The sequence below is a fragment of the Pogonomyrmex barbatus genome, unplaced genomic scaffold (assembly GCF_055798465.1).
Source record: "Pogonomyrmex barbatus isolate J1 unplaced genomic scaffold, ASM5579846v1 scaffold8, whole genome shotgun sequence".
NCBI lineage: Eukaryota > Metazoa > Arthropoda > Insecta > Hymenoptera > Formicidae > Pogonomyrmex > Pogonomyrmex barbatus.
This window is the reverse complement of record NW_028297182.1, coordinates 3,496,266-3,523,240: the sequence shown is the minus strand read 5'-3', so window position 1 is coordinate 3,523,240 and position 26,975 is coordinate 3,496,266. Positions and strand designations below refer to the sequence as shown.

The 26,975-nt window shown below is 37.1% G+C and overlaps 4 protein-coding genes across 6 annotated transcripts in view; 2 read left to right on the top strand and 2 right to left on the bottom strand.

Moving 5' to 3' along the window:
• dpy (fibrillin-like protein dumpy) overlaps positions 1-7,842 on the top strand; it is a 97,267-nt gene extending 89,425 nt beyond the window's left edge. Inside the window, exons 119-136 of the mRNA XM_089084159.1 lie at positions 103-300; positions 386-580; positions 827-1,195; positions 1,331-1,546; positions 1,639-1,830; positions 1,918-2,130; positions 2,231-2,413; positions 2,546-3,133; positions 3,265-4,212; positions 4,329-4,697; positions 4,788-4,991; positions 5,086-5,334; positions 5,422-5,616; positions 5,829-6,067; positions 6,153-6,423; positions 6,545-6,783; positions 6,887-7,073; positions 7,162-7,842. Coding sequence (XP_088940285.1) covers positions 103-300; positions 386-580; positions 827-1,195; positions 1,331-1,546; positions 1,639-1,830; positions 1,918-2,130; positions 2,231-2,413; positions 2,546-3,133; positions 3,265-4,212; positions 4,329-4,697; positions 4,788-4,991; positions 5,086-5,334; positions 5,422-5,616; positions 5,829-6,067; positions 6,153-6,423; positions 6,545-6,783; positions 6,887-7,073; positions 7,162-7,400 — 5,294 coding nt within the window. The 3' untranslated portion in view covers positions 7,401-7,842. The remainder of the gene's footprint in view (positions 1-102; positions 301-385; positions 581-826; positions 1,196-1,330; positions 1,547-1,638; positions 1,831-1,917; positions 2,131-2,230; positions 2,414-2,545; positions 3,134-3,264; positions 4,213-4,328; positions 4,698-4,787; positions 4,992-5,085; positions 5,335-5,421; positions 5,617-5,828; positions 6,068-6,152; positions 6,424-6,544; positions 6,784-6,886; positions 7,074-7,161) is intronic.
• Positions 7,832-11,255, bottom strand: RtcB (RtcB RNA ligase). The gene is made up of 11 exons (XM_011647709.3): positions 11,050-11,255; positions 10,675-10,774; positions 10,362-10,557; positions 10,095-10,225; positions 9,889-10,015; positions 9,699-9,805; positions 9,419-9,578; positions 9,132-9,307; positions 8,925-9,059; positions 8,617-8,781; positions 7,832-8,469 (listed from the first exon to the last, which is right to left on the bottom strand). Exons 2-11 carry the CDS (start codon positions 10,768-10,770, stop codon positions 8,242-8,244), a joined length of 1,521 nt encoding a protein of 506 aa, XP_011646011.2. The 5' UTR covers positions 10,771-10,774; positions 11,050-11,255; the 3' UTR covers positions 7,832-8,241.
• A 396-nt stretch (positions 11,256-11,651) lies between these two features.
• Positions 11,652-13,036, top strand: ND-B14 (NADH dehydrogenase (ubiquinone) B14 subunit). Of its 2 annotated transcripts, XM_089084162.1 has the most exons (4): positions 11,652-11,770; positions 11,864-12,077; positions 12,418-12,533; positions 12,737-13,036. In XM_089084162.1, exons 2-4 carry the CDS (start codon positions 11,954-11,956, stop codon positions 12,863-12,865), a joined length of 369 nt encoding a protein of 122 aa, XP_088940288.1. In that variant the 5' UTR covers positions 11,652-11,770; positions 11,864-11,953; the 3' UTR covers positions 12,866-13,036. The 2 variants fall into 2 exon arrangements, with proteins under 2 accessions (XP_088940288.1, XP_088940287.1); XM_089084161.1 differs by having other exon boundaries at positions 11,718-12,077.
• Positions 13,037-13,051: 15 nt separating this feature from the next.
• The window catches only part of LOC105432764 (receptor-type guanylate cyclase Gyc76C), a 66,210-nt gene continuing 52,286 nt past the window's right edge, over positions 13,052-26,975 (bottom strand). For both annotated transcript variants that reach the window (XM_011647707.2, XM_089084160.1), the window contains exons 5-20: positions 20,484-20,790; positions 19,911-20,057; positions 19,415-19,608; positions 19,178-19,337; positions 18,798-18,952; positions 18,352-18,642; positions 17,984-18,244; positions 17,734-17,805; positions 17,306-17,474; positions 17,056-17,205; positions 16,601-16,940; positions 16,393-16,516; positions 16,211-16,309; positions 15,989-16,133; positions 15,302-15,558; positions 13,052-14,906 (exon numbers count right to left, since the gene is read on the bottom strand). In XM_011647707.2, coding sequence (XP_011646009.2) covers positions 14,022-14,906; positions 15,302-15,558; positions 15,989-16,133; positions 16,211-16,309; positions 16,393-16,516; positions 16,601-16,940; positions 17,056-17,205; positions 17,306-17,474; positions 17,734-17,805; positions 17,984-18,244; positions 18,352-18,642; positions 18,798-18,952; positions 19,178-19,337; positions 19,415-19,608; positions 19,911-20,057; positions 20,484-20,790 — 3,756 coding nt within the window. In that variant the 3' untranslated portion in view covers positions 13,052-14,021. The remainder of the gene's footprint in view (positions 14,907-15,301; positions 15,559-15,988; positions 16,134-16,210; positions 16,310-16,392; positions 16,517-16,600; positions 16,941-17,055; positions 17,206-17,305; positions 17,475-17,733; positions 17,806-17,983; positions 18,245-18,351; positions 18,643-18,797; positions 18,953-19,177; positions 19,338-19,414; positions 19,609-19,910; positions 20,058-20,483; positions 20,791-26,975) is intronic.

Here is a 26,975-nt window from a genome sequence, read left to right as displayed (position 1 = left end):
CTAAAAAATAAAGCTTTTTGAAAAATTCCGAAGAAAAATTATTTTGATTAATTATATATATTGAATGGATTAAATCAGAATTAAATTGTGAATATTTTGCAGTGGACAAACAAATTGTTGCTATATGTGAAAGTGACTCGCAATGTACACCGGATATGGCCTGCTTAAACCGCCGTTGTATCAATCCGTGCACCGTCAATCCTTGCGCACGAAATGCAGAGTGCCATATCGAAAACCACCGCCGCACATGCCAGTGTCCCCGCGGATATGTCGGGAATCCATTTATAAATTGCTACGAAGGTATCGTACCGCTTCTTTTTGTGTTTATGTTTCTTGTACATAAATGATTGCGCGTCTTTTACATCGCTGCCTCATACCTTCACAGAAAATATAGTTCTTCCGGAATGTAGAACAAACGGCGAATGTCCATCCGATAAAGCGTGCATAAACCAACTGTGTCAAGATCCGTGCTCCAGCAATCGTTGCGGCCTAAATGCGGAGTGCATCACGATCAATCATCATCCTTCTTGCCATTGCCAACGCGGTTACGCGGGTGATCCGCAAGCTCAATGCTTCAGACGTGAGTGTTTCTTAATTTTCTAATTTTTATAAATTATAGTGTTTCACATTAACACATAACAAAATATATACATAAATTTCAAGATAATAAACATAATTATTGAAATATCGAATTAATTGATCAAATCATCTCAATTAAGATAATTATTAAAATTAGAGGCAAAAAAAGGACGAAACTTGAAAAACTGATTTAGAAGTTTTTATTACTTCGGGAAATTGCACTCATTCATCGCGTTATAATTTTCAGCGGAATGTAAGACGGACAATGACTGTCCTTATGACAAGACTTGCCGGAACGACAATTGCGTTACTCCGTGTCTCATCGGTGACGTCGTGTGTGGTCGGGGTGCGGAATGCAGAGCGGTGTCCCACCGAGCTCAATGCATCTGCCCGCAAGGCACGCAAGGTGATCCGCGTGTGGCGTGCATCTCCGCGATCTGCCATTACAACGAAGATTGCGCCGATCGCGAGGCCTGCGACAGACTGAACAGGGTCTGTAGACCGGTTTGTGACGAAGATGCCTGTGCCGACACTGCGATTTGCGTCGCGCGCGATCATCAGCCAAAGTGCACGTGTCCTCCGGGTACTACCGGAAATCCATACGTAACATGCATCGGTATGTTGATTGTTCATAAAATGTTATTTGCGCGTAATTTTATTGGAAAAGAGTTAATTTTAGATCGACAAATAAAATGGCATTGAGAAGAACAGTTTTGAGACATCTCATGTGATATATTTGTATGATTCTTAGGTGAACCTTCAATCGAGTTGGAGTGCACACAGGACAGCGATTGCGAATTGAACCTGGCTTGTATCAACACGAAGTGTCAAGACCCATGCATATCCTCTAGTATGTGTACCAGTGAACAGGAATGTAAAGTTCTGAATACGGAACCACTTCGTACGATGATCTGTCTGTGTCCACCGAACACGATCACCGATATCAATGGTCAATGCAAGCCGATTGGTACGTGTCGATCTTACAAACTTTATCAATACGTAACATTTTGCGTATTATTATTTAATTGCCTTTGTAACTGACAATAAAATACGTTACAGTGTTGGACGACGTGCAGTGTCATTTGGATCAAGATTGCGCTAACCACGAGACGTGCCTGGACGGAAAATGCATAGCTGCCTGCTTAACGACTCAGTGCGGTCTTAACGCACAATGTAAATCCACATCTCACACTGGTGTCTGTTTCTGTTCTCAAGACTACACTGGCAACGCTTACATTGAATGCGCGAGAGGTAAATGCAAAGTTGTTAATTGGAGCGTTTTTCGTTTATTATTATTTTTTATCTTTAAAGACGTATAATTCCTTTTTTTTATCGCAGTTCCAGTTATTCCATTGCCTGCACCCCGACCAGAATGCTACTCGAACAGCGAATGTGCGCGCGATAAGCAATGCATAAATTCGCTCTGTGTAAATCCATGTGTCGCTGGCGAGCCTTGCGGCAGGAACTCTCTGTGCCACGTCGACGATCACAATTCGGTCTGCAAGTGTCCAATCGGCTATATCGGCGATCCGATGACCAAGTGCATACCACGTAAGAATCGTGACCGATGAAAATTTTATTTTGAAAAAAAAAAATATCTGTGTGTATCTATATAACTTTTTTCTTAAATTGTGATATTTTTTTATCGCAGCGGAAATCATACCTGAGTGCGTGTCGAATAGCGAGTGCGCAGGAAACTATGCGTGCGTCAACGGCGCGTGCATTAATCCCTGCAACTGTGGACCCAATGCCAAGTGTAACGTCGTAAATCATTATCCTTCTTGCGTATGTCCTCCGGGTTATTCTGGAAATCCTCAATTGGGATGCTTCAAACGTAAGTTGCATTTGTCCTATCTTTTTTATAATTTTTCTCGTTGAAGAAGTTGTTAATGTACGGATCCATCTTGTCATCTAAATAATCCCAATTTTTAAAGCAAATCTCTAATTGCAATTGTATTTATTTCAGTCGATTGCGAATCCGACAGCGAGTGCGATTACGCGGGCGCTTGCTACAACGGACAATGCGTGAATCCTTGTATCTTGGACAACAAATGCGCCATCAACGCGGAATGTTATGGCAAGAATCATCGATCGGCTTGTCGTTGCGGTCCGGGCTACAACGGCAATCCGCAGATTCATTGCGAGAGAGTCGAATGTAACACGGACTACGATTGCCCCCACAATCTGGCTTGCAACGAGGGCCGTTGCATAAATTCATGCGCGGAGAGTTCACCCTGCGCACAGAACGCGGTTTGCTACGTCCAGGATCATGTGCCGTACTGTCGCTGCCCTGAAAATATTCCCCTGGGAAATCCATTCTCCTATTGTGAGCGACGTCTAGTGGACGAAATCGAGGAGCCCGAGTGTAGATTCGACATTGATTGCTCGGACAAATTGGTGTGCATCCGAGAAAAATGCATCGATCCTTGCCCGATCATCAAACCGTGTCTGGAGAACGCTCGTTGCGACGTTCTCGACACGGTACCCGTAAGGACCATGATTTGCACGTGTCCGGAGGGATGGATCACCGATGTCGACGGTGTTTGCAGGCCAAGTAAGTAGAGTTTAAATGCTATTCAAAGTCAATTTCTATAAAAATAATTGTTGAAAATAAACAATCTTGAAAATCTTGAAAACTTTTACTTTTAAAAAAAATTAATCCACAAATTATTTTAAACTTTGTAGTACAACTAACGGTCATCGGAACGTGTACAACGAACGACGACTGCGGTGATCGGGAGGCCTGCATCAACAGACAATGTCGCAATCCCTGCAACTGCGGTACCAACGCCGCCTGCTACGTGAGGAATCATAAACCGATCTGCTCGTGCGAGCAAGGCTACCAGGGCAATCCCGAGATCGCTTGCCACTCCGTCGAGTGCCGGCACGACAGTCAGTGCACGCTGGACAAGGCATGCGAAAATAACAACTGCGTGAATCCGTGCCTGATCACGGACCCATGCGGCACCAATGCCGAGTGCTTCCCGAACAACCACGTGGCTGACTGTCGCTGCCGCAAGGGTTACCACGGCAATCCCCTGGACCGCTGCCGAGTGATCGGCTGTTACAGCAACGGCGACTGCCCGGGCGATCATTCGTGCATCAACATGCAGTGCATCGATCCTTGCGTCCATGACAACCCCTGCTCGCCCCACGCGGAGTGCAGGGTCCTGAACCACCTGCCGATATGCCGCTGTCCGTCAGGCTTCACCGGAAACCCGTACGTCAATTGCAGGCCGGAAATCAGGCCCGAGTGCAGAGAGGACAGTGACTGTCCGGACATGCTCGCCTGTCTGAGCAACAAGTGCCAGGTCCCATGCCCGATCATACACCCGTGCACCGAGCCGTCCGAGTGCCGGGTCCTGCCGACACATCCGATACGCACTATGGTATGCGTGTGTCCGAGCGGATACGTAAGCAGCGGTAGCGGTACTTGCCGGGCCACCAAGCCAATTCTTAAGATCGAGTGCACCAAGGACGACGATTGTCCTTCGGAACGGTCCTGCGTGAACGCGATCTGCAGGGATCCCTGCGCGTGCGGACCCAACGCCGTCTGCAATGTCATCAATCATAAACCGATATGCTCGTGCACCCTGGGATACGATGGAAATCCGGATGTTCTTTGTACAAGGGGTAAGACTACTCGTTTCCATTTGGGAAAAGCCGTTAATTTCCTCATTCCGAGATATATTAATAAATTAATAAACAAAGTTCTGATGACTTGATAATCTTGATATTTTGATATTTAGTTGTAGGATGCAGAACGGACGGCGATTGCAGCGGTTCGCACGCGTGCGTCCAACGCAACTGCGTGCCGGCGTGCTCGCCGTCTGTAGCCTCCTGCGGCAAGAATGCCGTGTGCCACGGTATCAATCACAAGGCTATCTGCGAGTGTCCACCCGGTTTTGGTGGCAATCCGCGGGTCTCCTGCGTCCTGCTAGGATGCAGAACCAACTCGGACTGTCCCACCAACAAGGCTTGCGTCAACAACCGCTGCGAAAATCCTTGCGCGCAGAACCCGTGCATCGGTATCATGGACTGCAACGTTTATAATCACGTTGTGGAATGCGCGTGTCCGCCTGGCTATGTTGGCGACGTCAAGACAGGATGTACCGAGGGTAATGAAACATCAATCAAAATTAATACTTTGTTTTGTCAAAATCAAATATATCAACTTTTTTTATTTTAATCTCTCGTTCTTCTTGTAGTTAAAGAGAAGTGCAAAGCGGATAATGAATGCCCGTCCCAAACTGCGTGCTTCAATGGACAATGTATCAATCCATGCACTAAGATTTCACCATGCGGTATTAACGCCGAGTGCAAGGTCTTGGATACCAGTCCGATCAGGACCATGATATGCGAATGTCTTCCAGGATACCGTGGAAACGCAGTTGTTCGTTGTGACCCATTATGTAATTATCAGACATCGATCAGAGATGCAAAAATTAAATTATTTTTTTATATTCGGAAATCAGAATATTAAAATATTTAAATCATTTATTTTAGCGGACGCGTGCCCGATCGGGAAAGGCCAGATCCGTGATAAGTACGGCAATTGCGTTTGCCCGATTGGATTCGGTAAGGATGTGAACGACATATGTATACCTTGTCAGAGGCAATCTAACATGGTGATAAATGAGGAAGGTTACTGCGTGTGCGACTTAGAAAAGGGCTTCAGTATAGACGAATACGGTCGTTGCGTGTGTCCAACGCAGTACGGATACGGAATAGATACCAACGGATATTGCAGACAGAGTAAGATTTCGTTCAATTTCGTGTACTCGAGAATTGTCTTTCTTCCCCCTCATCATCTTGATGATTTATCGTCGCGGTTGATTTCAGTTGATTTCAGTATAATCGAGTGCAGACGTAACGATGACTGCGCTGATGACAAATACTGCGATAAAGTCACCCGTACCTGCCAAGATCCCTGCAAGAAACAACAGTGCGGTGTACACGCGCTTTGCAACACTACCAGACATCAAGCTGTCTGCATCTGTGTCAATGGCTACTTGGGCAATCCGTACACCCAATGCTGTATGTTAAAAATAAATTTGTTATCTTGATTATCAATTTACAGATCCTCACAGAAGAATTCGACATATATGTATAATATGTACAATTTTTTAATAGAACTTGCGAACTTTTTCGTTTTTTAATGCATGTTTTATAAATAATGATAAGTTAATGATCAATATGAGGAGATATTTGTTTGAAAAATGTTAACATAATATTTTTTTATTTTTTAGATAACAGAAAAGATGGTCGAACAGATTTCCCCAAACCGGGAATGGACGTGAGCTGTTTGTCGGATGGAGTGCAAGTCGTAATACATTTGCAGGATCAAGATTTTGATGGGGTTTTGTATGTTAAAGGACGCAGCAAAGATGAACAGTGCAGACGAGTTGTCTCGATACCGGCTGATGCAGATCACAAAACAGAGACGTTCAAAGTTGCCTTTGGCAATTGCGGACTTATACATGTGAATGTTAGTTGAATGACGTTATATTGTAATCCATATTAATGGTTTGCTGCATTGATAAGTATCCATATGATCTTCATTTTTCTTTCAGGGACAAGCTAGCTTTGTGTTTGTCATACAGAAACATCCGAAATTGATGACTTATAAGGCACAAGCTTATCATATTAAATGTATATACCAGACTGGAGAACAAAATGTTACCCTCGGCTTTAACGTCTCCATGTTAACGACTGCTGGAACAATTGCTAATACTGGTCCTCCACCTATATGCGTAATGAAAATAGTTGCTCAGAATGGAAATGAAATTAACTCGGCCGAAATTGGAGACAATTTAATGCTCCAAGTGGAAGTTCAACCTTCAAGTGAGTATTAAGTTGTAATTTGTAATAATGTTTTGCACATTAATTTTTTGGAATTGCCACTCGAATTACTACTCGTCTGTTCTTGTTGTAAAATGTGAAAATAAATGATAATATCTCGCAGCTATTTACGGTGGATTCGCGCGAAATTGCGTCGCTAAAACTATGGAGGATAACTTGGAGAACGAGTACATCGTAACGGATGAGAATGGCTGCGCGACAGATCCCACGATATTCGGAGAATGGGAACAAAATCCTGAGACTCAATCCCTAATGGCTAGTTTTAACGCGTTCAAGTTCCCCAGCAGCGACAATATAAGATTCCAGTGCAATATACGCGTATGCTTTGGACGCTGTCAACCTGTAAGTATTATAATCACTTATGATTTGCAATCACTTTGTATGCATAGGCAGCAAAATAAATTTCGATAATAAAAATGTGTCTCTTCTATCTTCTAATTATCAGGTAAATTGTCGCGGTTACAATGCATTTGGCCGTCGTCGCAGAGACGTTGATTCCGTTATTAACGACACATCTCTAAGTGTATCCGATGGATTTGAAGGTCAACTTCGTGAAGAGATAACCATACAATCGAACTTAATATTTACTCTGGAAAGGAGAGAGGAAAGGTATACAGCAGATCCAGCTGAAGGTAAGATGTGACATGTGTAGAAAAAAACAATAATCGTTACGCGTTAAATAAGATAAAAGAAATATTCCTTTTTAAATATCTTTTCCAGCTCCTTCAGCACAAAGAGTGGAAGATATCTGTGTTTCTATGGTCGGCTTTATCATAGCGTTGATAATTACGGCGCTCTTGGCACTGGTTGCCGTAGCTATCGCTGTGTCATGCTGGCTTATGGCGTATCGACGTCAGCCAAAGACTGCTGGACCACTGCCACACCCACCAGAGTTCCCAAACCCTTTGTTCACTACTGAATCTGTAGCTGAACCTTCTCCTGATTATCACCTATCATAAGTCCCTTAGAGTAATATTTTATAAATAACATAAATTTTTATAATTCACGTGGAATGCATCTCAGACCATTCGTCCTACTGGTCGGTTTTGTATTTCTGTACACAACTCCTCCAGTGACTATCATTTCGTTTCTTTGTACTCTCTCTTCAAGGGTTCGAACAACAAGTCACTGTTATACACCACAAGTCATGATACATATATACTATTTATGGTGATGGTTTGCTTCCATTATCTACTTGCAAATGAAAACGCGGGACTGTCTCTTCCTTTCATGTGTCTTTCCTGTATTATTTTCTCTAGTCAGTGGAGGATTTGTTAAATGTAATGCTACGAATTTAATTCCTGTGTAAAGTCAACGAATTAGTCTAATATAGCTTTCTTATTACGAAAATAGGTAATTGTACATTTTATCTAATAAAACGCTAACGAAATATTTTTAAAATTTATTTTATTCTTTATTTTTCCTCCTCCTATTATATGTATAGTTTGTGATGTGTATATGTGATGTAATATATAATTTTATGATTAATATTAAATTTATTTTAATAACTACTAGCGTTTATAACGCATATAGATCTTTTAATATCATTAGGTATATAATGTATTGGTAATTATGACTTCATGACATTAAGTACAAAAAGCTAATGTAACAATCAACAGTTAATCAACAGTTACATAATTCCATGCAAAATATATGTTACAATTTATAAAAAAATGTTGTTATATAATTTTTACAAACACAATTTGAATTTTATTAGCCAATATATTAACTTTAGTGTTTGGCAAATATATTTACTATATATCATCATATATAAAAAAAATTGTCAAAATATTTTGTGAATTATCCTTTAATAACCGCAATTGGACGTAATTTAATGCATTTCTTAGAAATACCAGCTGCATGACAAGTATCAACAACGTCCGTTACATTTTTATAGGATTCTGGTGCTTCTTCCATGACTAATTTTGGTGAAGCAACACGTATAGATATACCTAATTGTTCTAACTTTTGCAGAACTTGCATATAATCCAAATTTCTACGTGATTTCGCTCTCGAGAGAGCACGGCCCTGTACATATATTTTTTATATATAAGAAAAGAAATATTTTGTATCATTATTTTATAAAGATATAGTTCATATAAAGCTATTTATAAAATTTAAATTAGATTAATATAAATATAAAAAATAAAATTCATATAAAATACTTTTACTTACAGCACCATGACATGTTGAACCAAATGTTTCTTTCATACCTTGTTCAGTACCAGTCAGAACATAACTACATGTACCCATTGTACCACCGATTAAAACAGGTTGACCGGTTAATTGATAATCTACAGGAATCAAAGGATGATGAGGTGGAAAGGCTCTCGTTGATCCCTTCAAATAAAATATATTTTTATTATATTAAGAAACATATTTATATGATTATATTTAAATGATTGTATTTATGTTATTGTTACATCAGCACTAAAACTATTCATTATTTGTTCAATTGTAATATATATCTTATAAACAATTACCTTTCTATGAACTAAAAGTGTCTTCTGTTTTCCCTCAACTATATGTTCTTCTATTTTGGCAATATTATGAGATACATCATAAATAACATGCATATCTAAGTCGTCCGGAGATAAATTAAATTGTTTCGCAAATGCCTATAAAAAAGTATATCATATATTATTTTGTACTTTTATTATAATTACAATATATATATTTCTTTAGAATACCTGTCGAGTAAGGAACGTCATAGAACTTCTGTTAACCCATGCAAAATTGGCGGCAGCTGACATTGCTTTTAAATAATCCTGACCTTCTTGAGATTTAATATGAGCACATGCAAGTTGTCTATCGTTGGTTTCTATTTTATCGCGTTTCATAGCTTTTTCCATTTGAACAAGTGCATCTGAAATATTATTTTGTTAAAACATTGTATAATCTTCGTAATAGTTTCTAAACGTATGTCAGAGAGAAAAGAAAATAAAGGAAAATAAAAAATATATGTATAATATATAACCTGTAGCAACTTGATGACCAAATCCTCTGCTCCCTGAATGAATCATAACACAAATTTGTCCTTTTTCTTCGATGCCCATTTTACATGCAGCCCATTTGTCATATATTTCATCCACTACTTGAATTTCTGCATAATGATTTCCAGCTCCTAATGTTCCTAACTAATTTTAAATACATTTTTAATACATATGTTGTATTTTATGTATGTAATTACTCTATTTAAATAATCACTATTTTATTTAAATAATTTATTATAAATAATTTATTAATTAGATATATACTTGAGGAAGTCCACGTTTCTTAGCTCTCATTGATACTTTTGATGGATCTGCATTGAGCATTCTTCCATATTCTTCACAGTGCTCTTTGTCCTCAGCCCAAATGTAACCTAAGTGATAATTTCTTATGAATATTTTGAGTATGATTAAAACTATTTGAATAATTAAATTTCGTAAAATGCATGTTGTTTACCTTCCCTCAAAGACCAATCCATTCCCATTTCTAATGCTTCCTCTAAATCTCGTGCATTCATTGGTATGATTCCTTTAGATCCAACGCCGACTGGAATGTGATCAAACATGCTTTGCGCAAGTTGTTCCTAAAGCAAAGATTTTTTTATTATGCATATAATAAATATATACAATAAATTATTAAAGAGAAAATAATGTTAATATTACTTTCACTGGTAAGATATCCTTTTCAAATAAATTTGTTCGTAATAGACGAACACCACAATTAATATCAAAGCCTACGCCACCAGGTGAGACAATTGACTGTGGATCATCCATGTCAAACGCTGCCATATTACCTATGTGTAATAATCATTTATAATAATAATAATTTATTAGTTTTAATTTGTTATTTTATTCATTTAATATAATTAATACGATTGTAAATTATTCTACAATGTAGAATAAAAGAAAATAAAAGATGATATATTTTACCAATAGCAAAGCCATATCCAGAGTGTACATCTGGTAATCCAACAGATCTCCATACAATACCAGGTAAAGCTGCAACATTAGCAATCTGTTTCATTCCAGGCAGGAAACCTCCAACAGCACCTGGCCGACATGCATTGCGCAATTCATCAAACATCAAACGCTCCAATGTATTATTTACATAAAATACTCCTTCAACCTTAAATCATAATTTGTTTATATGATAAAATGCATACAAATAATGGTAATAAAATTGTTGGCACACATATATTTTTTTTAATGTCTTGCATTTATATATGAAATATAAAAAAATTACCTTCATGTTAGGCTGAAAGCCTTTTTTAATTCTCCAACAACATTCATTTATCTTTTCTAAATATTTGAGCTCTTCTTGATATGATCTTACAACCATTTTTCTGAAAAATAAGAAAATAAGATTGCATACACAAAATAATGTTAAATATGTGATAAATTAAAAAGGAGAACGTACACTATTAAAATACAGAATACAAAATGTAATTGTATATATTAAAAACAAAAATATAAATGTTATAAAAAAAAAGTTATTTCTCTTATATGTGTAAGTTGATATAAGCTACAATTATACTTTATTTATAGAAATACCTTACGGAATATCTTAAGGAATAAGGAAATGTAATATTAATATCATTTTCTGCAACATAATACTTACACAATTATAAATAATTCTTTCGATCCGACACAATAATTCGATGCCGGTCTCCTGACAGATCAATTGCTCCAAACAAGGAGCAATGCTCCTAATTTTCTTCTCCTCTTTTATTGGCCACGAGCTTGCAACACGAACTAACACAAGATAATCGCTGCTCCAATAATTGGCAATAATACGCAATACTCAACAATTGTTGCAGTTTGCAGTCCACCTAGCGATGACTAGTTACAAATACATCGTGAATACATCGTGGATAAAGTAGGTCAGTATACGATCTCATATTTACTTGTTCTGCATCTACACTTACTACACTCAATATTTTTTTAATTTCAGTTTCGATGTATATTTTGAACTTCAAGCCACATAAAAAGAATGAAAAAGGTATAAATTTTGAATCATAAACTTTTCTTTGCTATAATTTAAATTATAAGAAGTATAAGAAAGTAATTTGTATTTTTAATTAATTAAAGCAGAGATTCTATGTATATAATATACAAATTTAAAAAATTACAAAAAAACGTTCGGACAAAAAAGCATTATTGCATATTTACTTGCATTATCCACCTATAATTGTTATATATTTATATTAAAAAATATATCGACTTTAAGTTATCAATTTTTATAATATAAAAAAATCTCGAAGTTGAAAAGATAAGATAGTGATAAAGTGTAGGAGTGCAAGTGTAGAATATAAGGTCGCTCGGTTTACATCTCACATTTGGCACGTTACGCAATAATAATACCGTTATCTGTAAAAGCTAATATTTTCGAAAATCAACATTTTTCGTTTTGTTGTAACGGCAGAGTCTTTCAGATTCACCTGCATTCGACACAGAAATATCTTGCGATTGCGTCACGCGAGATAGGCTCGAGACTCGAGATAGTGGAGGATTAGTAGATCAAAATGGCCAGTCAAGCTTCGAGTGTTGTTCGCCAAGTGAAACCGATTTTATCCGTTAGTCGAGAAGACGCACGTCGAAGAGTACTCAAGTTATACAAAACCTGGATCCGTCAAGTACCACTAATGTGTATGTGACTCTTACCGTCATAAATAATGAACTGCAGATGTTTGTAACTAACCTTAACCTATAGTCACGCAAACATTTATTTATGCCCCTGAAGTAATCATAAATATTACAAATATACGTTCCACTAATAATAGACTTGTTTTTTTATTACTGCATTGCAATTAAATTTTCTTTTTTATCTTTATCCTCAAACATATATCTATTTCATTTTAAACATAAATGTATACTAGTTCAATTGAAAAACAGACTAGTAATTATACTATTTTTTTATTTATTTCATAAATTTATTCTGATCTATTTCATATTTTATATTCTAATGTTTATCTTTTTCTTTTTATAGTATTATCTTATGATATTCCTAAAACTGAAGAAGCCTGTAAACAAAAAATACGCGAGGAGTTTAGACGTCATGTTCATCTTACTGATTTAAGGATTATAGATAAGCATATTATAAGGGTAAGGACAGACCTTAAATATAAAGACTTATATATATATATATATATATATATATATATATATATAAACAAAACTCTTTAATATTTAGAAAACTAAATGTTGTATTTGTTGTACAAACACAAATAATACAACAATAATTACGTTTATATTGACTTTATAATTAAATTTTATTTATAATAATAAACAGAATTATATAATAATAGGGTCAAATGGAATTGCAAGAGGTAGCTTACATATGGAAACCTAAGGGAGCGCTTATGCATTATTGGAAAGAGACATGGGAAAAGAAGCCAACTAATTTCATGTCAAAATTTCTCAGCGGCCATGATTAATGATGATTTACTTTTTATCGTTAGTTCAAGAGATGCATCATAAAAGTATATGATTGTAATAATTTATGTATATATAAACATGTAAATGCAAGGTTCTCAACTAATTTTTGGACGAGTGGACATTCTGTATTATGAATGCGCTTATCTAATAAAGATGAGAGTAGCACAATATTAACGAAGGCAATGTTTCGACAAGACTCTTTTTAATCAACTTTTATAGAAGGTAATAATTCTTTTAATTTACATTTTATCTATACATTGATATATTATTATTTAGTTATATACATTTGACAACATGATATATTACTAAGCACCTTAGGTATAATCTAGTTTACTTCTCACAGCCATACGGACAATTTACTTCCTTCAAATGAACAAGAATAGACTTATAGATATTATAGATATACATGTGTGCGCTACTATATGTATTTTATATACATACGTCTTATACATTCATGCTTCACATTTAATTTTAAGCGCGCGTGTATGTAGTCGATATTGAAATACTCCAAAAATTTTCTATTAGATAAATCTGTACATTTTTTGCTACATAAATTCAAATATAACTCTTACTAATTTTATTTTCTCTCGATTTACATAAATAAAAGCATAAAAATTATCTATGAAACAAAAATATCTTGATCATTCATATATCGACTATATGCGTGCGCGATGTCATCCTAAATTTTCTTTTTCATACTATTAAACATAATAGATCGTCGGATGAACTAAGTGTCCGTGGTGTACTTTGGTCATGATTTTTATAAAATAGTTTGCTGTTTTCGTTACACAATCGAATTAAAAATCTTAACAAAGAAAAAAAAACAGGAGAAGAGTCCTGTACCATGTAAAAGTTGTTTTTACCGCGATGCACACGTCAGTGTGTATATGCGTACAAGAGTTATAAAATACCTAAATATTAAAAATATATACAATGTATGTCGGTAACTTTCATATACATATAAATTGCACGTATCTAGGCTAGAAAAAAGATGGCAACAATAAATCATGTTTATGATTCGCAAATATAATTTTCACATAGTTTACACGTCTGGTAGCGTACAGTTTTTACACGTGATTCTATTTTTTGCTATCTAGTTCGTCATACTAAAAGAAAAAAAAAAAAAAAGAAAAAATAAATTTTCTCGAATGCGTACTAGACCACACTTTCGCGTTCGTTTTGTTTATCATACCCTGCTAATATTCCTCTTCTTAAAGAGACATTGCTATTGCGCAATCCATTACCGTTGAACATTTGTATAATGGTTGAAACAGGCGGAATTTCTAACAACTTTCGCGCGGAAGACTTTTTATCAGGTACACTGTCCATACTAGATGCAGATACCACCTGGTCCAGCGAGCGCGAACGCTTCTCTCGTATTTCTCTCTTGTCCGCATTGTCGTCATCTAAGAGTGGGTCTGCTTCATTCGGAGGGTTATCGGTGTGAGACATCATTATTACATTGCCGTTAGGATAATTGTTATTCAGCATTTTCTCAGAAATGTCCGCTTTCGAATCGATACGCGTGCATTCGTTCTCCTTCCAAAAGTTCGGCGACTCGAACCGCTTATTATATACGTCAGTGGGAAGCGGATCAAGTGAACGGGATCCGCGTATGACAGTTTGGGATGGATAATCACTTGATGACGAAGACGCGATGGTAGATAGGGCACGTGCATTTTTCCTAAGCTTCGGTCCGGTACTTATGAACAAATCGTCGACCGATTTAACATTTAAGCATCTCTGTGCTTCCTCTTCTTCCTGAACTGAAACATTGTCTAGTGTAGTCTTCGAGATGCTTTCAGTCAAAGATAGGGGAGATCTCTCGAGTTTGCGAGTATGTAATTGTCGCGGAACTGGACTAGATCCACCACACTGAGAAGAAGCGTCATCTGCCACTGGATATGGTACATTTGATTGTCTGCGACTCCCGGCACCTAATCCATCTAACAGTGATGCATATCGTGAATCTGGATTTAGTTTCGGACTTTTCCGCGGTCTACAGAATAGTGGTGGAAGATGTTCATCTCCGTTAGAGTTCTGTAAAGGCAAAAGTACAATCTTAAAAAACAGAATCATAAGAAAATTAATAATATAAGGGTATATTTAAATTGTACTTTTTTTTTTAAGAACTTTAGTATAAATTCAAAGTTTAGAAACTCATTAACGAATTATGAATCTTTAAAATATAAATAATGTAAATAAATACATTTCTTTTGATTTAAACTTAACTAAATATTTCTAAATAAAAATTGTTAAAATTTTAAACCGTGACTAAAGAGCACATGTTCTTATTATATTATGTTTTTATATAATATAATCGTTCTATCTTTCTTGGCTTTCAATGATTAATAAGGACAAAATGATACTTGTGTCAACTTATGTCACTAAATGGAAAGCACCCATATCATATAAGCAAACTTTTATATACAAACCTCTGTATTTTTTCTATGCGTCACAGTAGCTCCCGTAAGCCAGTAAGTCTTCACTGTTCCCTTTCCTTTCATTTCAACAAAGCCACGCTCTTCAATCTTATAACCTCCGATTTTATCTAACGCTTCTTTGCATTGCTTACTGATATGTATTCGTAATGGTTCTCCAGTAGATTCCATACGGGACGCTGTATTAACGGTGTCTCCGAATAAGCAATATCTAGGCATCGTCAAACCTACAACGCCTGCTACTACAGGACCTGTAATTTTACATTCACATATTATTATCGATTAATGGATTCTGTACACACACACACACACACACGCGCGCGCGCGCGCGCGCGCGCACACACACACACACACACACACACACACAGGTGTACATATATGTATGACCGAACGGAGATCCACTTGCCCCCCCTTCCCCCGTGTATTGAAGAAGAAAGATCGCTCCCTGACTTCTTGTCAATATATTGTGTTTAAATTTCAGGAAGAGTGGTTCGGAGTTGCGAACGTTTGCGAAATTGTCCGCTTATTTTTATTACATTTCTATGTTTCTACTAAAATTCGTTCGTTTCTTTATATGATCTCGATTATCTCGAGAAAATGCGGATGAGTATTTGCTTAGCGAAGGATCGTTGTCGCAAACATAACATTTTTGGCATATACATAAATTACATTTTTTCTTACCAGTATGAATACCAATACGTAATTTGAGAGTTTCTTGAGGTCGATGAGGTATCGTGTGGTGCTTAACAGCATTAAGTAATTCTAACGACATTGATGCTATCTGTCCAGCATGCTGATCGCCATTTCTTATTGGAAGACCGGAAACCTGAAGGAAATATTGGAACACTGAGAAATGATTTTTCTTTCCTTATAACTAATCGGTTGATTAAAAATATTACTTACGACCATGTAAGCATCTCCAATCGTTTCTACTTTATATACTTCATATCCTCTGATTATACGGTCAAATAATGTGTATAAATCATTTAAGAAATTTACAACCTGCAAATTAGAATTATTTACTACATGAATAACATAAATTTTTATTTTATTAATTGTAAGATGATGCGTGTGAAAATTTTTACCTGAAATGGAGTGCTTTCTGCTGACATCGCTGTGAAACCAACGATATCACTGAAGTATATAGTAACCAAATCAAATGCTTCTGGTTCTACCCCAATACCATTTGTTAAACAATTTGCGACAGGCCTAAAAATAAACGACACAGTATTTTTAAAATACACACTTGTATTTTGTAATCACAATATTTTTTGAACGAATACGAAGACTTACTTAGGTAACATTCTGTGAAGCAAGTCCTCAGTTTTCTTTTTTTCATCCAAGAGAAGTCCCGTACGTTCGGTGACTAGATCTTCGAGATTACTTGCATATTTTTCCATCATATTCATCATTTGGTCCATTATATTTCGATGCCACCCAGCTTTCATTTTCTTCAATCTAGTCCTTATTGTTTTGAAGTCTGGCCTAAGTTCGGGACTTTCTGCCCAACAATCCGTAATAGTGCTAACGATATAATCTGCGCAATTTGCTTTTGATTCGGAGAGTATGTTTAAGTTAGGCCTAAAAGGCGGTTCACCATCTTCTGGGAATCGTTTCACTCGGTCTATGATTTCTGTTACAAATTATTGAATAATCCATATTTTTTCGTGATCTTTGGATTAAATATCGATCAACATATATAATTGTTGTATTTATAATATATAATCCATTTATATCGTTATAATTACCTTTGGGTTCCAAATTTATATTTCCGTACGGTCCTTTGCGTCCAAGAATTTCATACAAAATAATGGCGAAAGAATAAATATCTCCTGCCTGTGTGCCTTTAATTGGAGCATGTGGGTTTCTTAATAATTCGGGGGCTTTCCAAAATAAGCCTGCAAAGAGATGATTTAGTTAAAATAATTAAAATAAGACAATTAAAATGACACAACACTTGATAGAAAGAAAGACAGAATAAAAGAGAAATATCCATACTTCGATAATACTGATGTTCACCGATGCTGTCAGATTCGGCGCAATGACGCATATTATGAAGACCGAAATCGGAGACTTGGAGTACCCAACGTGACGTCACAACACAATTGGAAGACTTTAGATTACCATGACAGACCAGTAGAGATGACTCGTGAATATACAACATACCCTGTTTGATATAGAAATTGTATTAAAAATCGTCTTATAATATAGTTTAAGGCTCCAAGTCACATTTGCACGATTAAGCACATAATAACGAAATTAGTTGCAATAAAAAATTCGTTGTCCGCACGTCACTTAATATAAAGATGAACAAGGACAAGGTTAAGATGAATAAGAATGATTGGATTTTTAATTTTTATCGGAGTTCTTAGCTGAGTACTCTCAGGAGTCTTAATTTCTTCTTTTTTTAGGGAAGAAACACTTACCTTAATGAGATCGTGAATTAACGATGCAATGAACATATCATCTAATTTTATATCTTCGTTTTCAATGATGTCCTGAAAAATGATACACGTTTACATATATTTTCTCTTTCCTTCTTTTGCTTCATTATCGAAACTTTCAAAAGCGAATTTATTTGATATGAATGTATAGCTTTTACTTATATATTGTTCTTGTACATAACACACTATACTATGAATAACAGGATGTCACCGTGATTACGCTATGACGTACATAAAGACTTCCTTTGGCACAATAGTCGGTAATTAACAATATCCTCATCGGCTCCACGCACGCTCCGATGAAAGAGTTGAGATTACCATGTCTAATTTCACGGAGAATGCGCATCTCCTTCATAACGTCCCGTGAAATGTCTTTTTTCTTCGAGAATTTCAGCTCCTTTATCCGTACCATCACACCGTGGTAATGTCCAGTTTGCGCAAACACTTGACCGCCGCATCTCGACTCATAGGACATCGCACTAACTAAACTTAACTGTAATCGAAAGGTGTTTATTTCTTACATCACGCGTCAAGAGAGGTCGACATACGAATAAGCACTTTGCCATCTATCTCAATCATGATAACACACGTGCTATTTACCTTACTAGGGGAGGACATCATGTTATCAAGATGGGGATAACCGTGTATCTCATTCGGATCAATCTTCCAAAGCAATCCTTCTATTTCCTGTTCTATCTTCCATCTTCGATATATGCTCATTGTGATTACCGTGGCGCAAAACAGCAAAACAGCCAGTGCTGCTGCGACGATAATACTACGAAGATGTGTATCGTCCTTTGGACAGTGTTCATTAAGAAAACCACAACCAGGTTCTGCCTCCGGCTTATTTTTACCGGGCCAATCCATGGCGCCTGGCAAAGACTTGTACACCTGTATCACATAAATTATGTGATTATTCAATAATAATGAGATTATTCAATAATAACACGTGAGATTTATGATTTAGTGAAATTTAAACGATCATCTTTTTTGTCTTCTGACTGTTCTGAAAGATGTTTCTCGAACGCTACGAATAACTCACTCACTAGAGTTTCACCCTGTTGGAACTGGCCGACAGGCAGCATCTGATATTCGCAAGAGAAGTTATGGCGACGGAACGGTACTCTTTTCAGAGCAAGCACCGAGAAGTTTCCCTCCGAATCTCCATATTTATCCAACTTGATGGTCGCTCCGCTCACACCTATAAAAAAAAAAACGATAAATTTTAATAAAGGCATATTTAGATATTAATCTTCAATCGCGTGTTTAAAAGAACGTGGAAAAGATCCACTTAAAAACTATTCAGCTTCGATTTAATTGCTCTCATCTTGATTTATCAACGATACGTCGAGTATTAGATCGTGCGAGCCACTTGAGATTAGTTCTATCAATACAGATTACATCTGATGTTATTGTACATACTTACTTTGATATGTATGATTCTTGATAATTGTCTCGATTATAAGAGTACCATTTTTGGCGAGTTCCTCGATGGAATGATTCGGATGATCTCGTATCAACTGGTCCAAGGCTCTCGCGTATAACTTGAGAGAATCATAGAGATACGCAGCATAAATGGACACGTACTGAAACGGATATTAAGAATGTAACAACAATTACATGGTATACGGGCATTTACGGTTGATTTGGCAACTAAAAATACCTTTTCATATTTTTTCAGAAGATCGGGAATCACGAAGTTGAAGGGCTCCTTGCTACTGTACTCTCGGACCTTTTGACTGAATTTTTCATAATTCTGCGTCGGTGGTGTTGACACGACGACCATCAACGAGCGGGCTCTCTTCAGAAAATCTTTTGGCTCGAGACAATTTCTTAAAGTACCGAAGTGCTCCGGTTCTATATCAATAATAACAAAAACTTATTATTTTTATAAAATCACAAATTAACAATTTACAATTGCTTACAATAAATGCAGTTGCGACGAAGATTTTTAGATAGCAAATATTTAACAAATATTAATATATTTTTTATTAAAAAAAAAATATGCATGCACAATAATTCAGCTCTGAATTTACTAGGAAATTAGTTTCATTATGTTATGCGAGTTATAAATAGCACAATATTACGCAATCAGCTTATCGACGTTCGTGTTCGTGATACAAACGTAACATTTGATAAGAATCGTCAGATTCACTCACTCCACAAATACTTCTGCGCTTCACGTTGCGAATACATCATCATATCCACGTGTATTACCATGTACTCGCCGTTGTCTAGCAACCTTTGGCCTTGCATTGAATTCATCATATCTATCAGTGACATTGGAGTACCCAGGAAGATGTAAACTGAAATAATAAACGTAAACATTTCGTGTCGAATGGAACAAAGAAAATTACAGTAAAAGTTATATAAACTGTTATATAAACAAAATATCAGGTTTTCTTTTTACTATCTCACGTGTGTAAAAATATTATATAAATCTAAAGAAATATTAAATTAATTAAGATTCATCAATATTTTATATATATATTAATAGCATGTTATATATTGATTTAAATAGAATAATAAAACGAAAAAACGAACAGAAGTGCCATTTTTAAGTGCTTCGAAATCAACAGGATTGGATCCCAAGAGACGATCGCCAAACTGTCAGGAGTCGGAATTGGGACATTCAACAAATTTGATCGCGACTTTTCGTACCGCCACGATGAGAAGTTTTGGCGATCGTGTTCTCGCGAATCCGGCGCAAACATAAATAAATGTAGACTGACTGCGAGTCATATTTTTCGTCTCCTGTATAAGTTGGAACCATACGCTGACTTGGCAGCACGGCAGCCTCTCCTCGCAACACGTGTGCCGGTCCTCGACGGTCTTGTAATGGTTTACAGTGAGATTGTTCTTAGTCGCTTGTTCCTGAAGCGAACGAGCGACCGTTGCCCAGGCACGCTCGCTCACGATCGTGAATTTGTGCCATCCGTAGTGCAGCAGCAGGGCGATCACCGATTTGGTCACCTGCGTGTCCGGCGGTTCGGTCCTCGCGAAAGTCTTCACCTTCGAGGCCTTATAATCCGAGCATTTCTGCAACCAGAATGTTACAAGATAAATTTTTTCGCGCTCCCCCGTCGTTGCCCCGAATTTTATTTTTAATTGACCTATTTAGCCGATTTCTCTCGGTCGGCTAATAAAGTAGTTCAATTTCAATTTCGGATTGTGATTTGGGATTTTATTCTGACGTTGCTATTTGTATAATCAAATTCACATATAAACACATTCATATTCATCCAATTTTATACATAGTTCTACATATATTGCATAATAGATATTCGAATGCTTGTGATTAGAATTTTTCAGAGTCATTGACCCTTTTCGAATGAATAAATGTAATTCTTTAAATTCAAATTATTTGAAGATACAAACTTTTTAAGATACATGAATAAGAAAAATGTCGAGTGAATTTAGAGTTAAATTTTGAATTGAATTTAGAATTGAATTTGAGTTTCAACGGATTCAATTTGGAGTCTGAATCTGGATTCGATAATTAAAAATGAGAGTGAAAAAGTTATAGCTACGGGATATAAATTATTAAATTAAAAAAACGATTATTAAAAAAATGAAAAAAACATTAGAAATTAGGGCGTTTTTTTCTGTCCTTCAAAATATGGATCTAAATTTAAATTCAGATTCGGATCCGAATTGAGATTCGAAATAATTCGAATCATGATTCAGACATCTCAATAAGTCCAAATAGTACGGATTTAAGTTTCCGGATCGGAACCGAATTTCAGACATTCAAATCTAAATGTTTGAATATTTAAGACATTAAAATTCTGATTTGAATGATGCGATTTTGATTTGCAGAACCGATATAATTGAAATCAATATTAGCTTTTTCAATATATAAAATTCGAAGATCGAATAAATGAGAATATAAATTTTTCAAGAAACAAGATCACGGCGAAATAACTATTTTTTTTGACACGTAATCGATAGCCGATAGTCGCTTACATCGCACATCGATTCTTACGATCCCAGTGATTTCCACCGGCAATCATAACGTGGGAGGAGATGCGCGGCGCGAGTCCGCCCTTTCCTTTGAAAGTGAACGAGCGCACGCGTTGTACGCGGAACGCGTGCGTGATGCACCACGGCGGACTGCCCCGTCCTCCGTCGGCGCAATGAAAACGAGCATAGCCGCGAACTGAGAAGAGAAAAGAAGAAAAAAATGAAGGAAAAAAAAGAGGAAACGGACCGCCGTGAAGGGAAAGAAAAAGGAAGAGATATGGGACTGGAGGAGAGCAAGCAGAGCTGGGCGAGAAGAACAGAAAGAGGCAGAGGGAGGCAGGGGGGAGGGAGAGAGAGAGAGAGAGAGAGAGAGAGAGAGAGAGAGAGAGATCAGGAGTAATGCAGCAAACGTTGGCTACGTCGGGTGCCATGGTGTGTGGCGTGGTTAAATATAAACCCGAAGGCGAAGGAGGGTAAGAGGAAAGAGGGGGAGGAGTGGAATGAACGGGGCGAGTCTCTCCTCACGCGCGCTTACGTACTCGGAGAAGAGGTGCATGGAGCGGCTGAAATGTGACATGCGCTCCTCATTAACATATAAATTAAACGTGACAGTCGTGGGGGTCAGTTCTTCTTTAGCGACCACCGCCGAGACGCGCCGCTCAGGGTCTCTCTTTCATCCATCCTGGCTGTACGAACGCACCGCCCGTCCTTCTTTATTCGAGAATCCAGGATGTAATAACGCCTTTCAGCGGCACGATCGCGGCAAGTATAATGTAAAACGTTCGTCGTCGATTTTTCATTAACAATCAGTTTCTGGTAGCCCTTGGCCTAACTTTAGAAAACGCACGGGCAATGTTGATATGAGTCAAGAGCGAGTACAAGAGAGAGGGAGAAAGGGGGAGAGTGCTGTCAAAAGCAAGTATTTCATGTATATTTCACCGATATTATCAATGGATTTTATCAATGTCATTAGATATTTCTTTCTTATTATATCTTATTTTATATTTTATAATATAGTACGAGATATCTATTTATCTATCTATCTATCTATATATATAAAAAATATATTTTTGTGAAATATCGATAGCCAGATATAAAATGTTGTGAAGTCAGCGATAAATTTCTCTTCTCTCTCTCTCCCCCCCCCCCCCCGTGTGTGTGTGTGTGTGTGTGTGTGTGGTGTGTGGCGGGCGGGCGGGCGCATATATATATATAGAGAGAGATAACGATTCTTACTACTATCATATACCATAGTATTTAATAATTTATTAATAAAGATTAATTTCAATATAATATCATAATTCCAATAATAAATTCGTATTATTTATATAATTTTTTATATAAATAATGGGTGAACTGTGAATTTTGCCTTATTAGCAGATATATTAACGGAAATTACCATATTTTATTAATATTCCACATCCTGTTATTATCCCAATACTAATTTTCCGACTTCGTATAGCATCGTTTTCCTCTGACTCTTTTTCTTTGACATTCACGCATCAGCAATTTCTAGACAGAGACGCGGTTGTTTTTCAATTAATTCTTCCATGATATATATCGTAAAAGAAATTAGCTTACGCAGACCCACGTGCCGCGATTACAAGCTGTACTGGTGACCAGTTTCCTAGTAATAGCTTCGTTGGTCGATTGGTAGGAGAAACCGTGTACATATTTGCTTTTCTTGCGAGCCGCGAGTAGAAAAGAGAGCTGAAGCGGGTCAGGTTTATTTATCGGAACCTGCGGATTTCCCGCTCTCCCCCGCTTGTGGGATCGGTATCTCCGATAGGCAAAACGGATCCGACACATTCGAGTCGGTTTAAGTCTAAATCGTGGGCGAGATTCTAATTTTAGAATCGTGATTTCACGAGTTTTCAACAGTGCAGTCGAATGTTTCGGTAACATCTAAGAGCAATGACCGGCATTCTCCCGCGTATTTTTCGATTGCTAAACATGATCAATATGCTTTCTTTTTTTTGGTTATCTCGCAGAAAGAATATATTTCACGATGTGTCTACGATAAGAAAACAAAAAAAAAAAAAAAAAAACGCGAAAACAAGATGACACAAAATACATGATAAATCTTATAACATATTTTCTTAAATCTGGGATTTTCTTCTTTCGACTTCTTTTTTATCGAATATAAGATTATTATACCCTTTCAATCTGGCCGTAATATCGTGATTTGGATTTTAATATCGCGATCCCGAAAATTATCGAAGTATCTTCGAAAATACTCGATCACGATGACAAATGATGTTATTCCTTTCCGTAATTGCCGCGCGCCACTCTCATTTCAACGTTTCCCGGAGAGCCAAAACGGTGCGGTCGTGTGAATATATTTCGGATGCGTTATCTTACTCTCCTCATTATACGGGCCGCCTTCCGAACGGTCCTCCCGTTAAGTTTGTTTATCTCCTTGTTTATCTTTTCGCTGGGTGAAAGGAGGGTCGGTTGGGGGACCGGCGGACGAAACTGACCCGCCACTCGAGGCTGTTATCCTAGTTCGTGGACGAGATGCTGGCGAGGTGAGCTTTGGTCATTGCCGGCACAGTGTTATTCTGGGCTCCCACTCGGCTATATTTAGACGAGACCACCTTGAGGGAGCTTAAGACTCGAGAGCTCTCTCTCTCTCTCTCTCTCTCTCTCTCTCCCCTCCTCTCCCCGTGGCGTAACGAGCTGGTTTTATCTGCCGGCCGATTGTGTTGGTTGTGCAACGACCGCTCGGAAAATCATCGAGGAAATTCTCTTTCGTCAGACAATCGAGGACGATTTTTTTTTCGACGTGTCGATCGACCACGACACCGACGACACGTTTCGCGCCGAATGATCTCGCGCTTATGATTTAACGTTGCGAAAGCGACCTTCGCGATAGGTTTATTTGAATGAGTTAATTGACAATAATATATGCCCATAACGGGGCACTTGTTTGCTTACTGCTCGCGGAATATCGAAATTCCGACGTTCTTTAATTCCCTGGTCGGGCGCGGTCTCGAAGAAATTATAGGATTTCATGGGATTCTTTCTCTCGGTCGATTTTACTGACGAGCGTCTCCCTCGCGTGAACTTACGGTCACGAAATCCACTTGGTTGCATCTCGTGGCGTATTTCTCGGAAAACAATTTCGGGTTTGTGTGTCAACGTCCTTCGATTACACCGCGACACTTCACCAGCCTCGTTCTAATTCCACCGGTTTTTTTGTCGTAAAAACGATTTTTTGAAACGACTCGCAACATGGTTTTGCGTTAAGTACGACTACTGCGCAACGCCTTGGCGTTTGTATAAAAAAAGAAAAAAAAAGGGGGGAAAAGATTGCGGAAGACCTCGTTCGCTCACAGCGGCCGGCTGATTTAACGATCTCTCGATCTGCATCAGAGATTCCTCGCTGCAAGCGTTCGCCAATCTTTCAAAATGGATACTCGACATCAAAATGGATAATCGAGATGACAATACGTTTCTCTTTGTTGTTAGGCATCATAAATAACGCAACGCGATGTGTTAACTCGTTATCTCAAAGCTGTTGAATAATGCGTAAAAATCACGTGAAACGTGCGCGATTTCTTTTGTATACAACTCCTCGATGACGTCGATCGATTCAAGTATCACGCAAAAACATTTCGAAATTTGATATTAAATGCATATCGTCAAAGTATCAAACAAGTGAAAAACAAGTATCTTTTTCGCGTAAATGTAATATGTAAAGGGGGAAAGCAATTATCATTTGTAGTGACACCTAATTGTTACTTGTTATTTTTCAAAAGTAAAATGTTTCGGTTATCTCATCGAGATATTACAAATATTACATCGTTACGAGTTGCTGTCATGAACATTCGAAATAATGTTATAAGTTCACTACAAATTGTCGGCGGATGTATTCGATTGCTGGCATATCAGTATTCGCGTCACTTAAATCATTTCATAAATCGATGACCAATGACGTGGCACACCTTAATTCATACGCATTTCATGCAATCAACATATGTTCAGCGTATTCTTCAATCGCATATAAATCAACGATTCTCATTATACTTCCATCTGTGGAGCGGAAATGATTTTCCCGAGGAGGAAGAGTCGCGTAGAAGCCGAACACTTGGAATACAAAATATTTTTTTTTTTGTTTTTTCACATACGTATAATTAAAAACTCATTAATCATGTTCGCTTTTTAATTGAAAAATGACAATTCCTGTGTTCTCAATTTTTCGTAATGATATCACACACGTCGAAGAAATATCTTCTTTTTTGGAAAAAATACACACATACATATATGTATATGACGTTATTTTAAAGTAATTTTCTTTTATAGAGACTTTTACAACCAAAAGGAGTCATCTTGAAGGAGGCAGGCAGCAAGATGATTGCTTCCTAGAATTGGCGAATACAAAAAGAATAGATCGATGATCGGCATCCAGTTAATAACGGCTATTAACTCTTGATTACCGACGCCAAATACAAGGTGTCCCAATCTTACTAAATTATCCATGAACGATACACCTCTTCAGCAAACGTGGAATTTATTTTATAAAATTTGATGCAAGACTTCGATATTTTTTACTAACTTTACAAATTTTCAAGTTAAAAAAATCAAAAAAATATATTAACTATATCATAAAGCATAACGTTAAAACTCAACAAAATCTATTTCAAATTAAAAAATTAGATACTACTTTATTAGATACTAGAAATTAGATACAAAATCAAGACCAGTTCTCAAATATCTTAAATATCTCGATATAATAAATTTCTTTATAAGTTGAGAGCTACGTTAATAGCTATTTTTCGCCGTTTTTTTCCATCGTTATTTACTTGGCCGGAAGAATCAATGATACTGCGGATCGCTTCGCTGAATAAATCGCGATATTATAAAATATCCAATTGCAATTTAGTCAAGCTATATTATCGCCGAAAGTGTTTCGTAAATCCTCGAGAAGTTTATTTCAGATTATTACACTTTCGTTAATTAAGCTGCGTATCGCGTAACCTTTGGCAACGTATCAATATGAAATAGTGAAAATGTCAGTCGTATCAATCTTGATGGTCTCAGTAATTTTGGAATAAAGACATTAAATAACGGATGAATAACTCGCAAGTCGGCGACGACAAGGACGGACAATTTCCAAATCGCTTTTCCAAAATCGTCAGTTTTCTGTGTGGCAAAGATCACGATCGGCAGGCATGGAGTGGGTCGTGACATATTTTGAGGTCACCGATTGAACATCTTTAGTGTCATTATTGAAATATCGTGAAATATCGTGTCGCGTT

Excerpts from the sequence above, each read along its gene's own strand:
- RtcB (XM_011647709.3), bottom strand. The coding sequence starts at position 10,770 with ATGGTTGTAAGATCATATCAAGAAGAGCTCAAATATTTAGAAAAGATA. Across the intron at positions 9,308-9,418 it reads TGGTCATCAAGTTGCTACAG|ATGCACTTGTTCAAATGGAA; the intron begins GTTATATATTAT and ends ATAATATTTCAG. Across the intron at positions 9,060-9,131 it reads TGACGTTCCTTACTCGACAG|GCATTTGCGAAACAATTTAA; the intron begins GTATTCTAAAGA and ends ACTTTTTTATAG.
- ND-B14 (XM_089084162.1), top strand. The coding sequence starts at position 11,954 with ATGGCCAGTCAAGCTTCGAGTGTTGTTCGCCAAGTGAAACCGATTTTA. Across the intron at positions 12,078-12,417 it reads CCGTCAAGTACCACTAATGT|TATTATCTTATGATATTCCT; the intron begins GTATGTGACTCT and ends TTCTTTTTATAG. Across the intron at positions 12,534-12,736 it reads TAGATAAGCATATTATAAGG|GGTCAAATGGAATTGCAAGA; the intron begins GTAAGGACAGAC and ends ATATAATAATAG.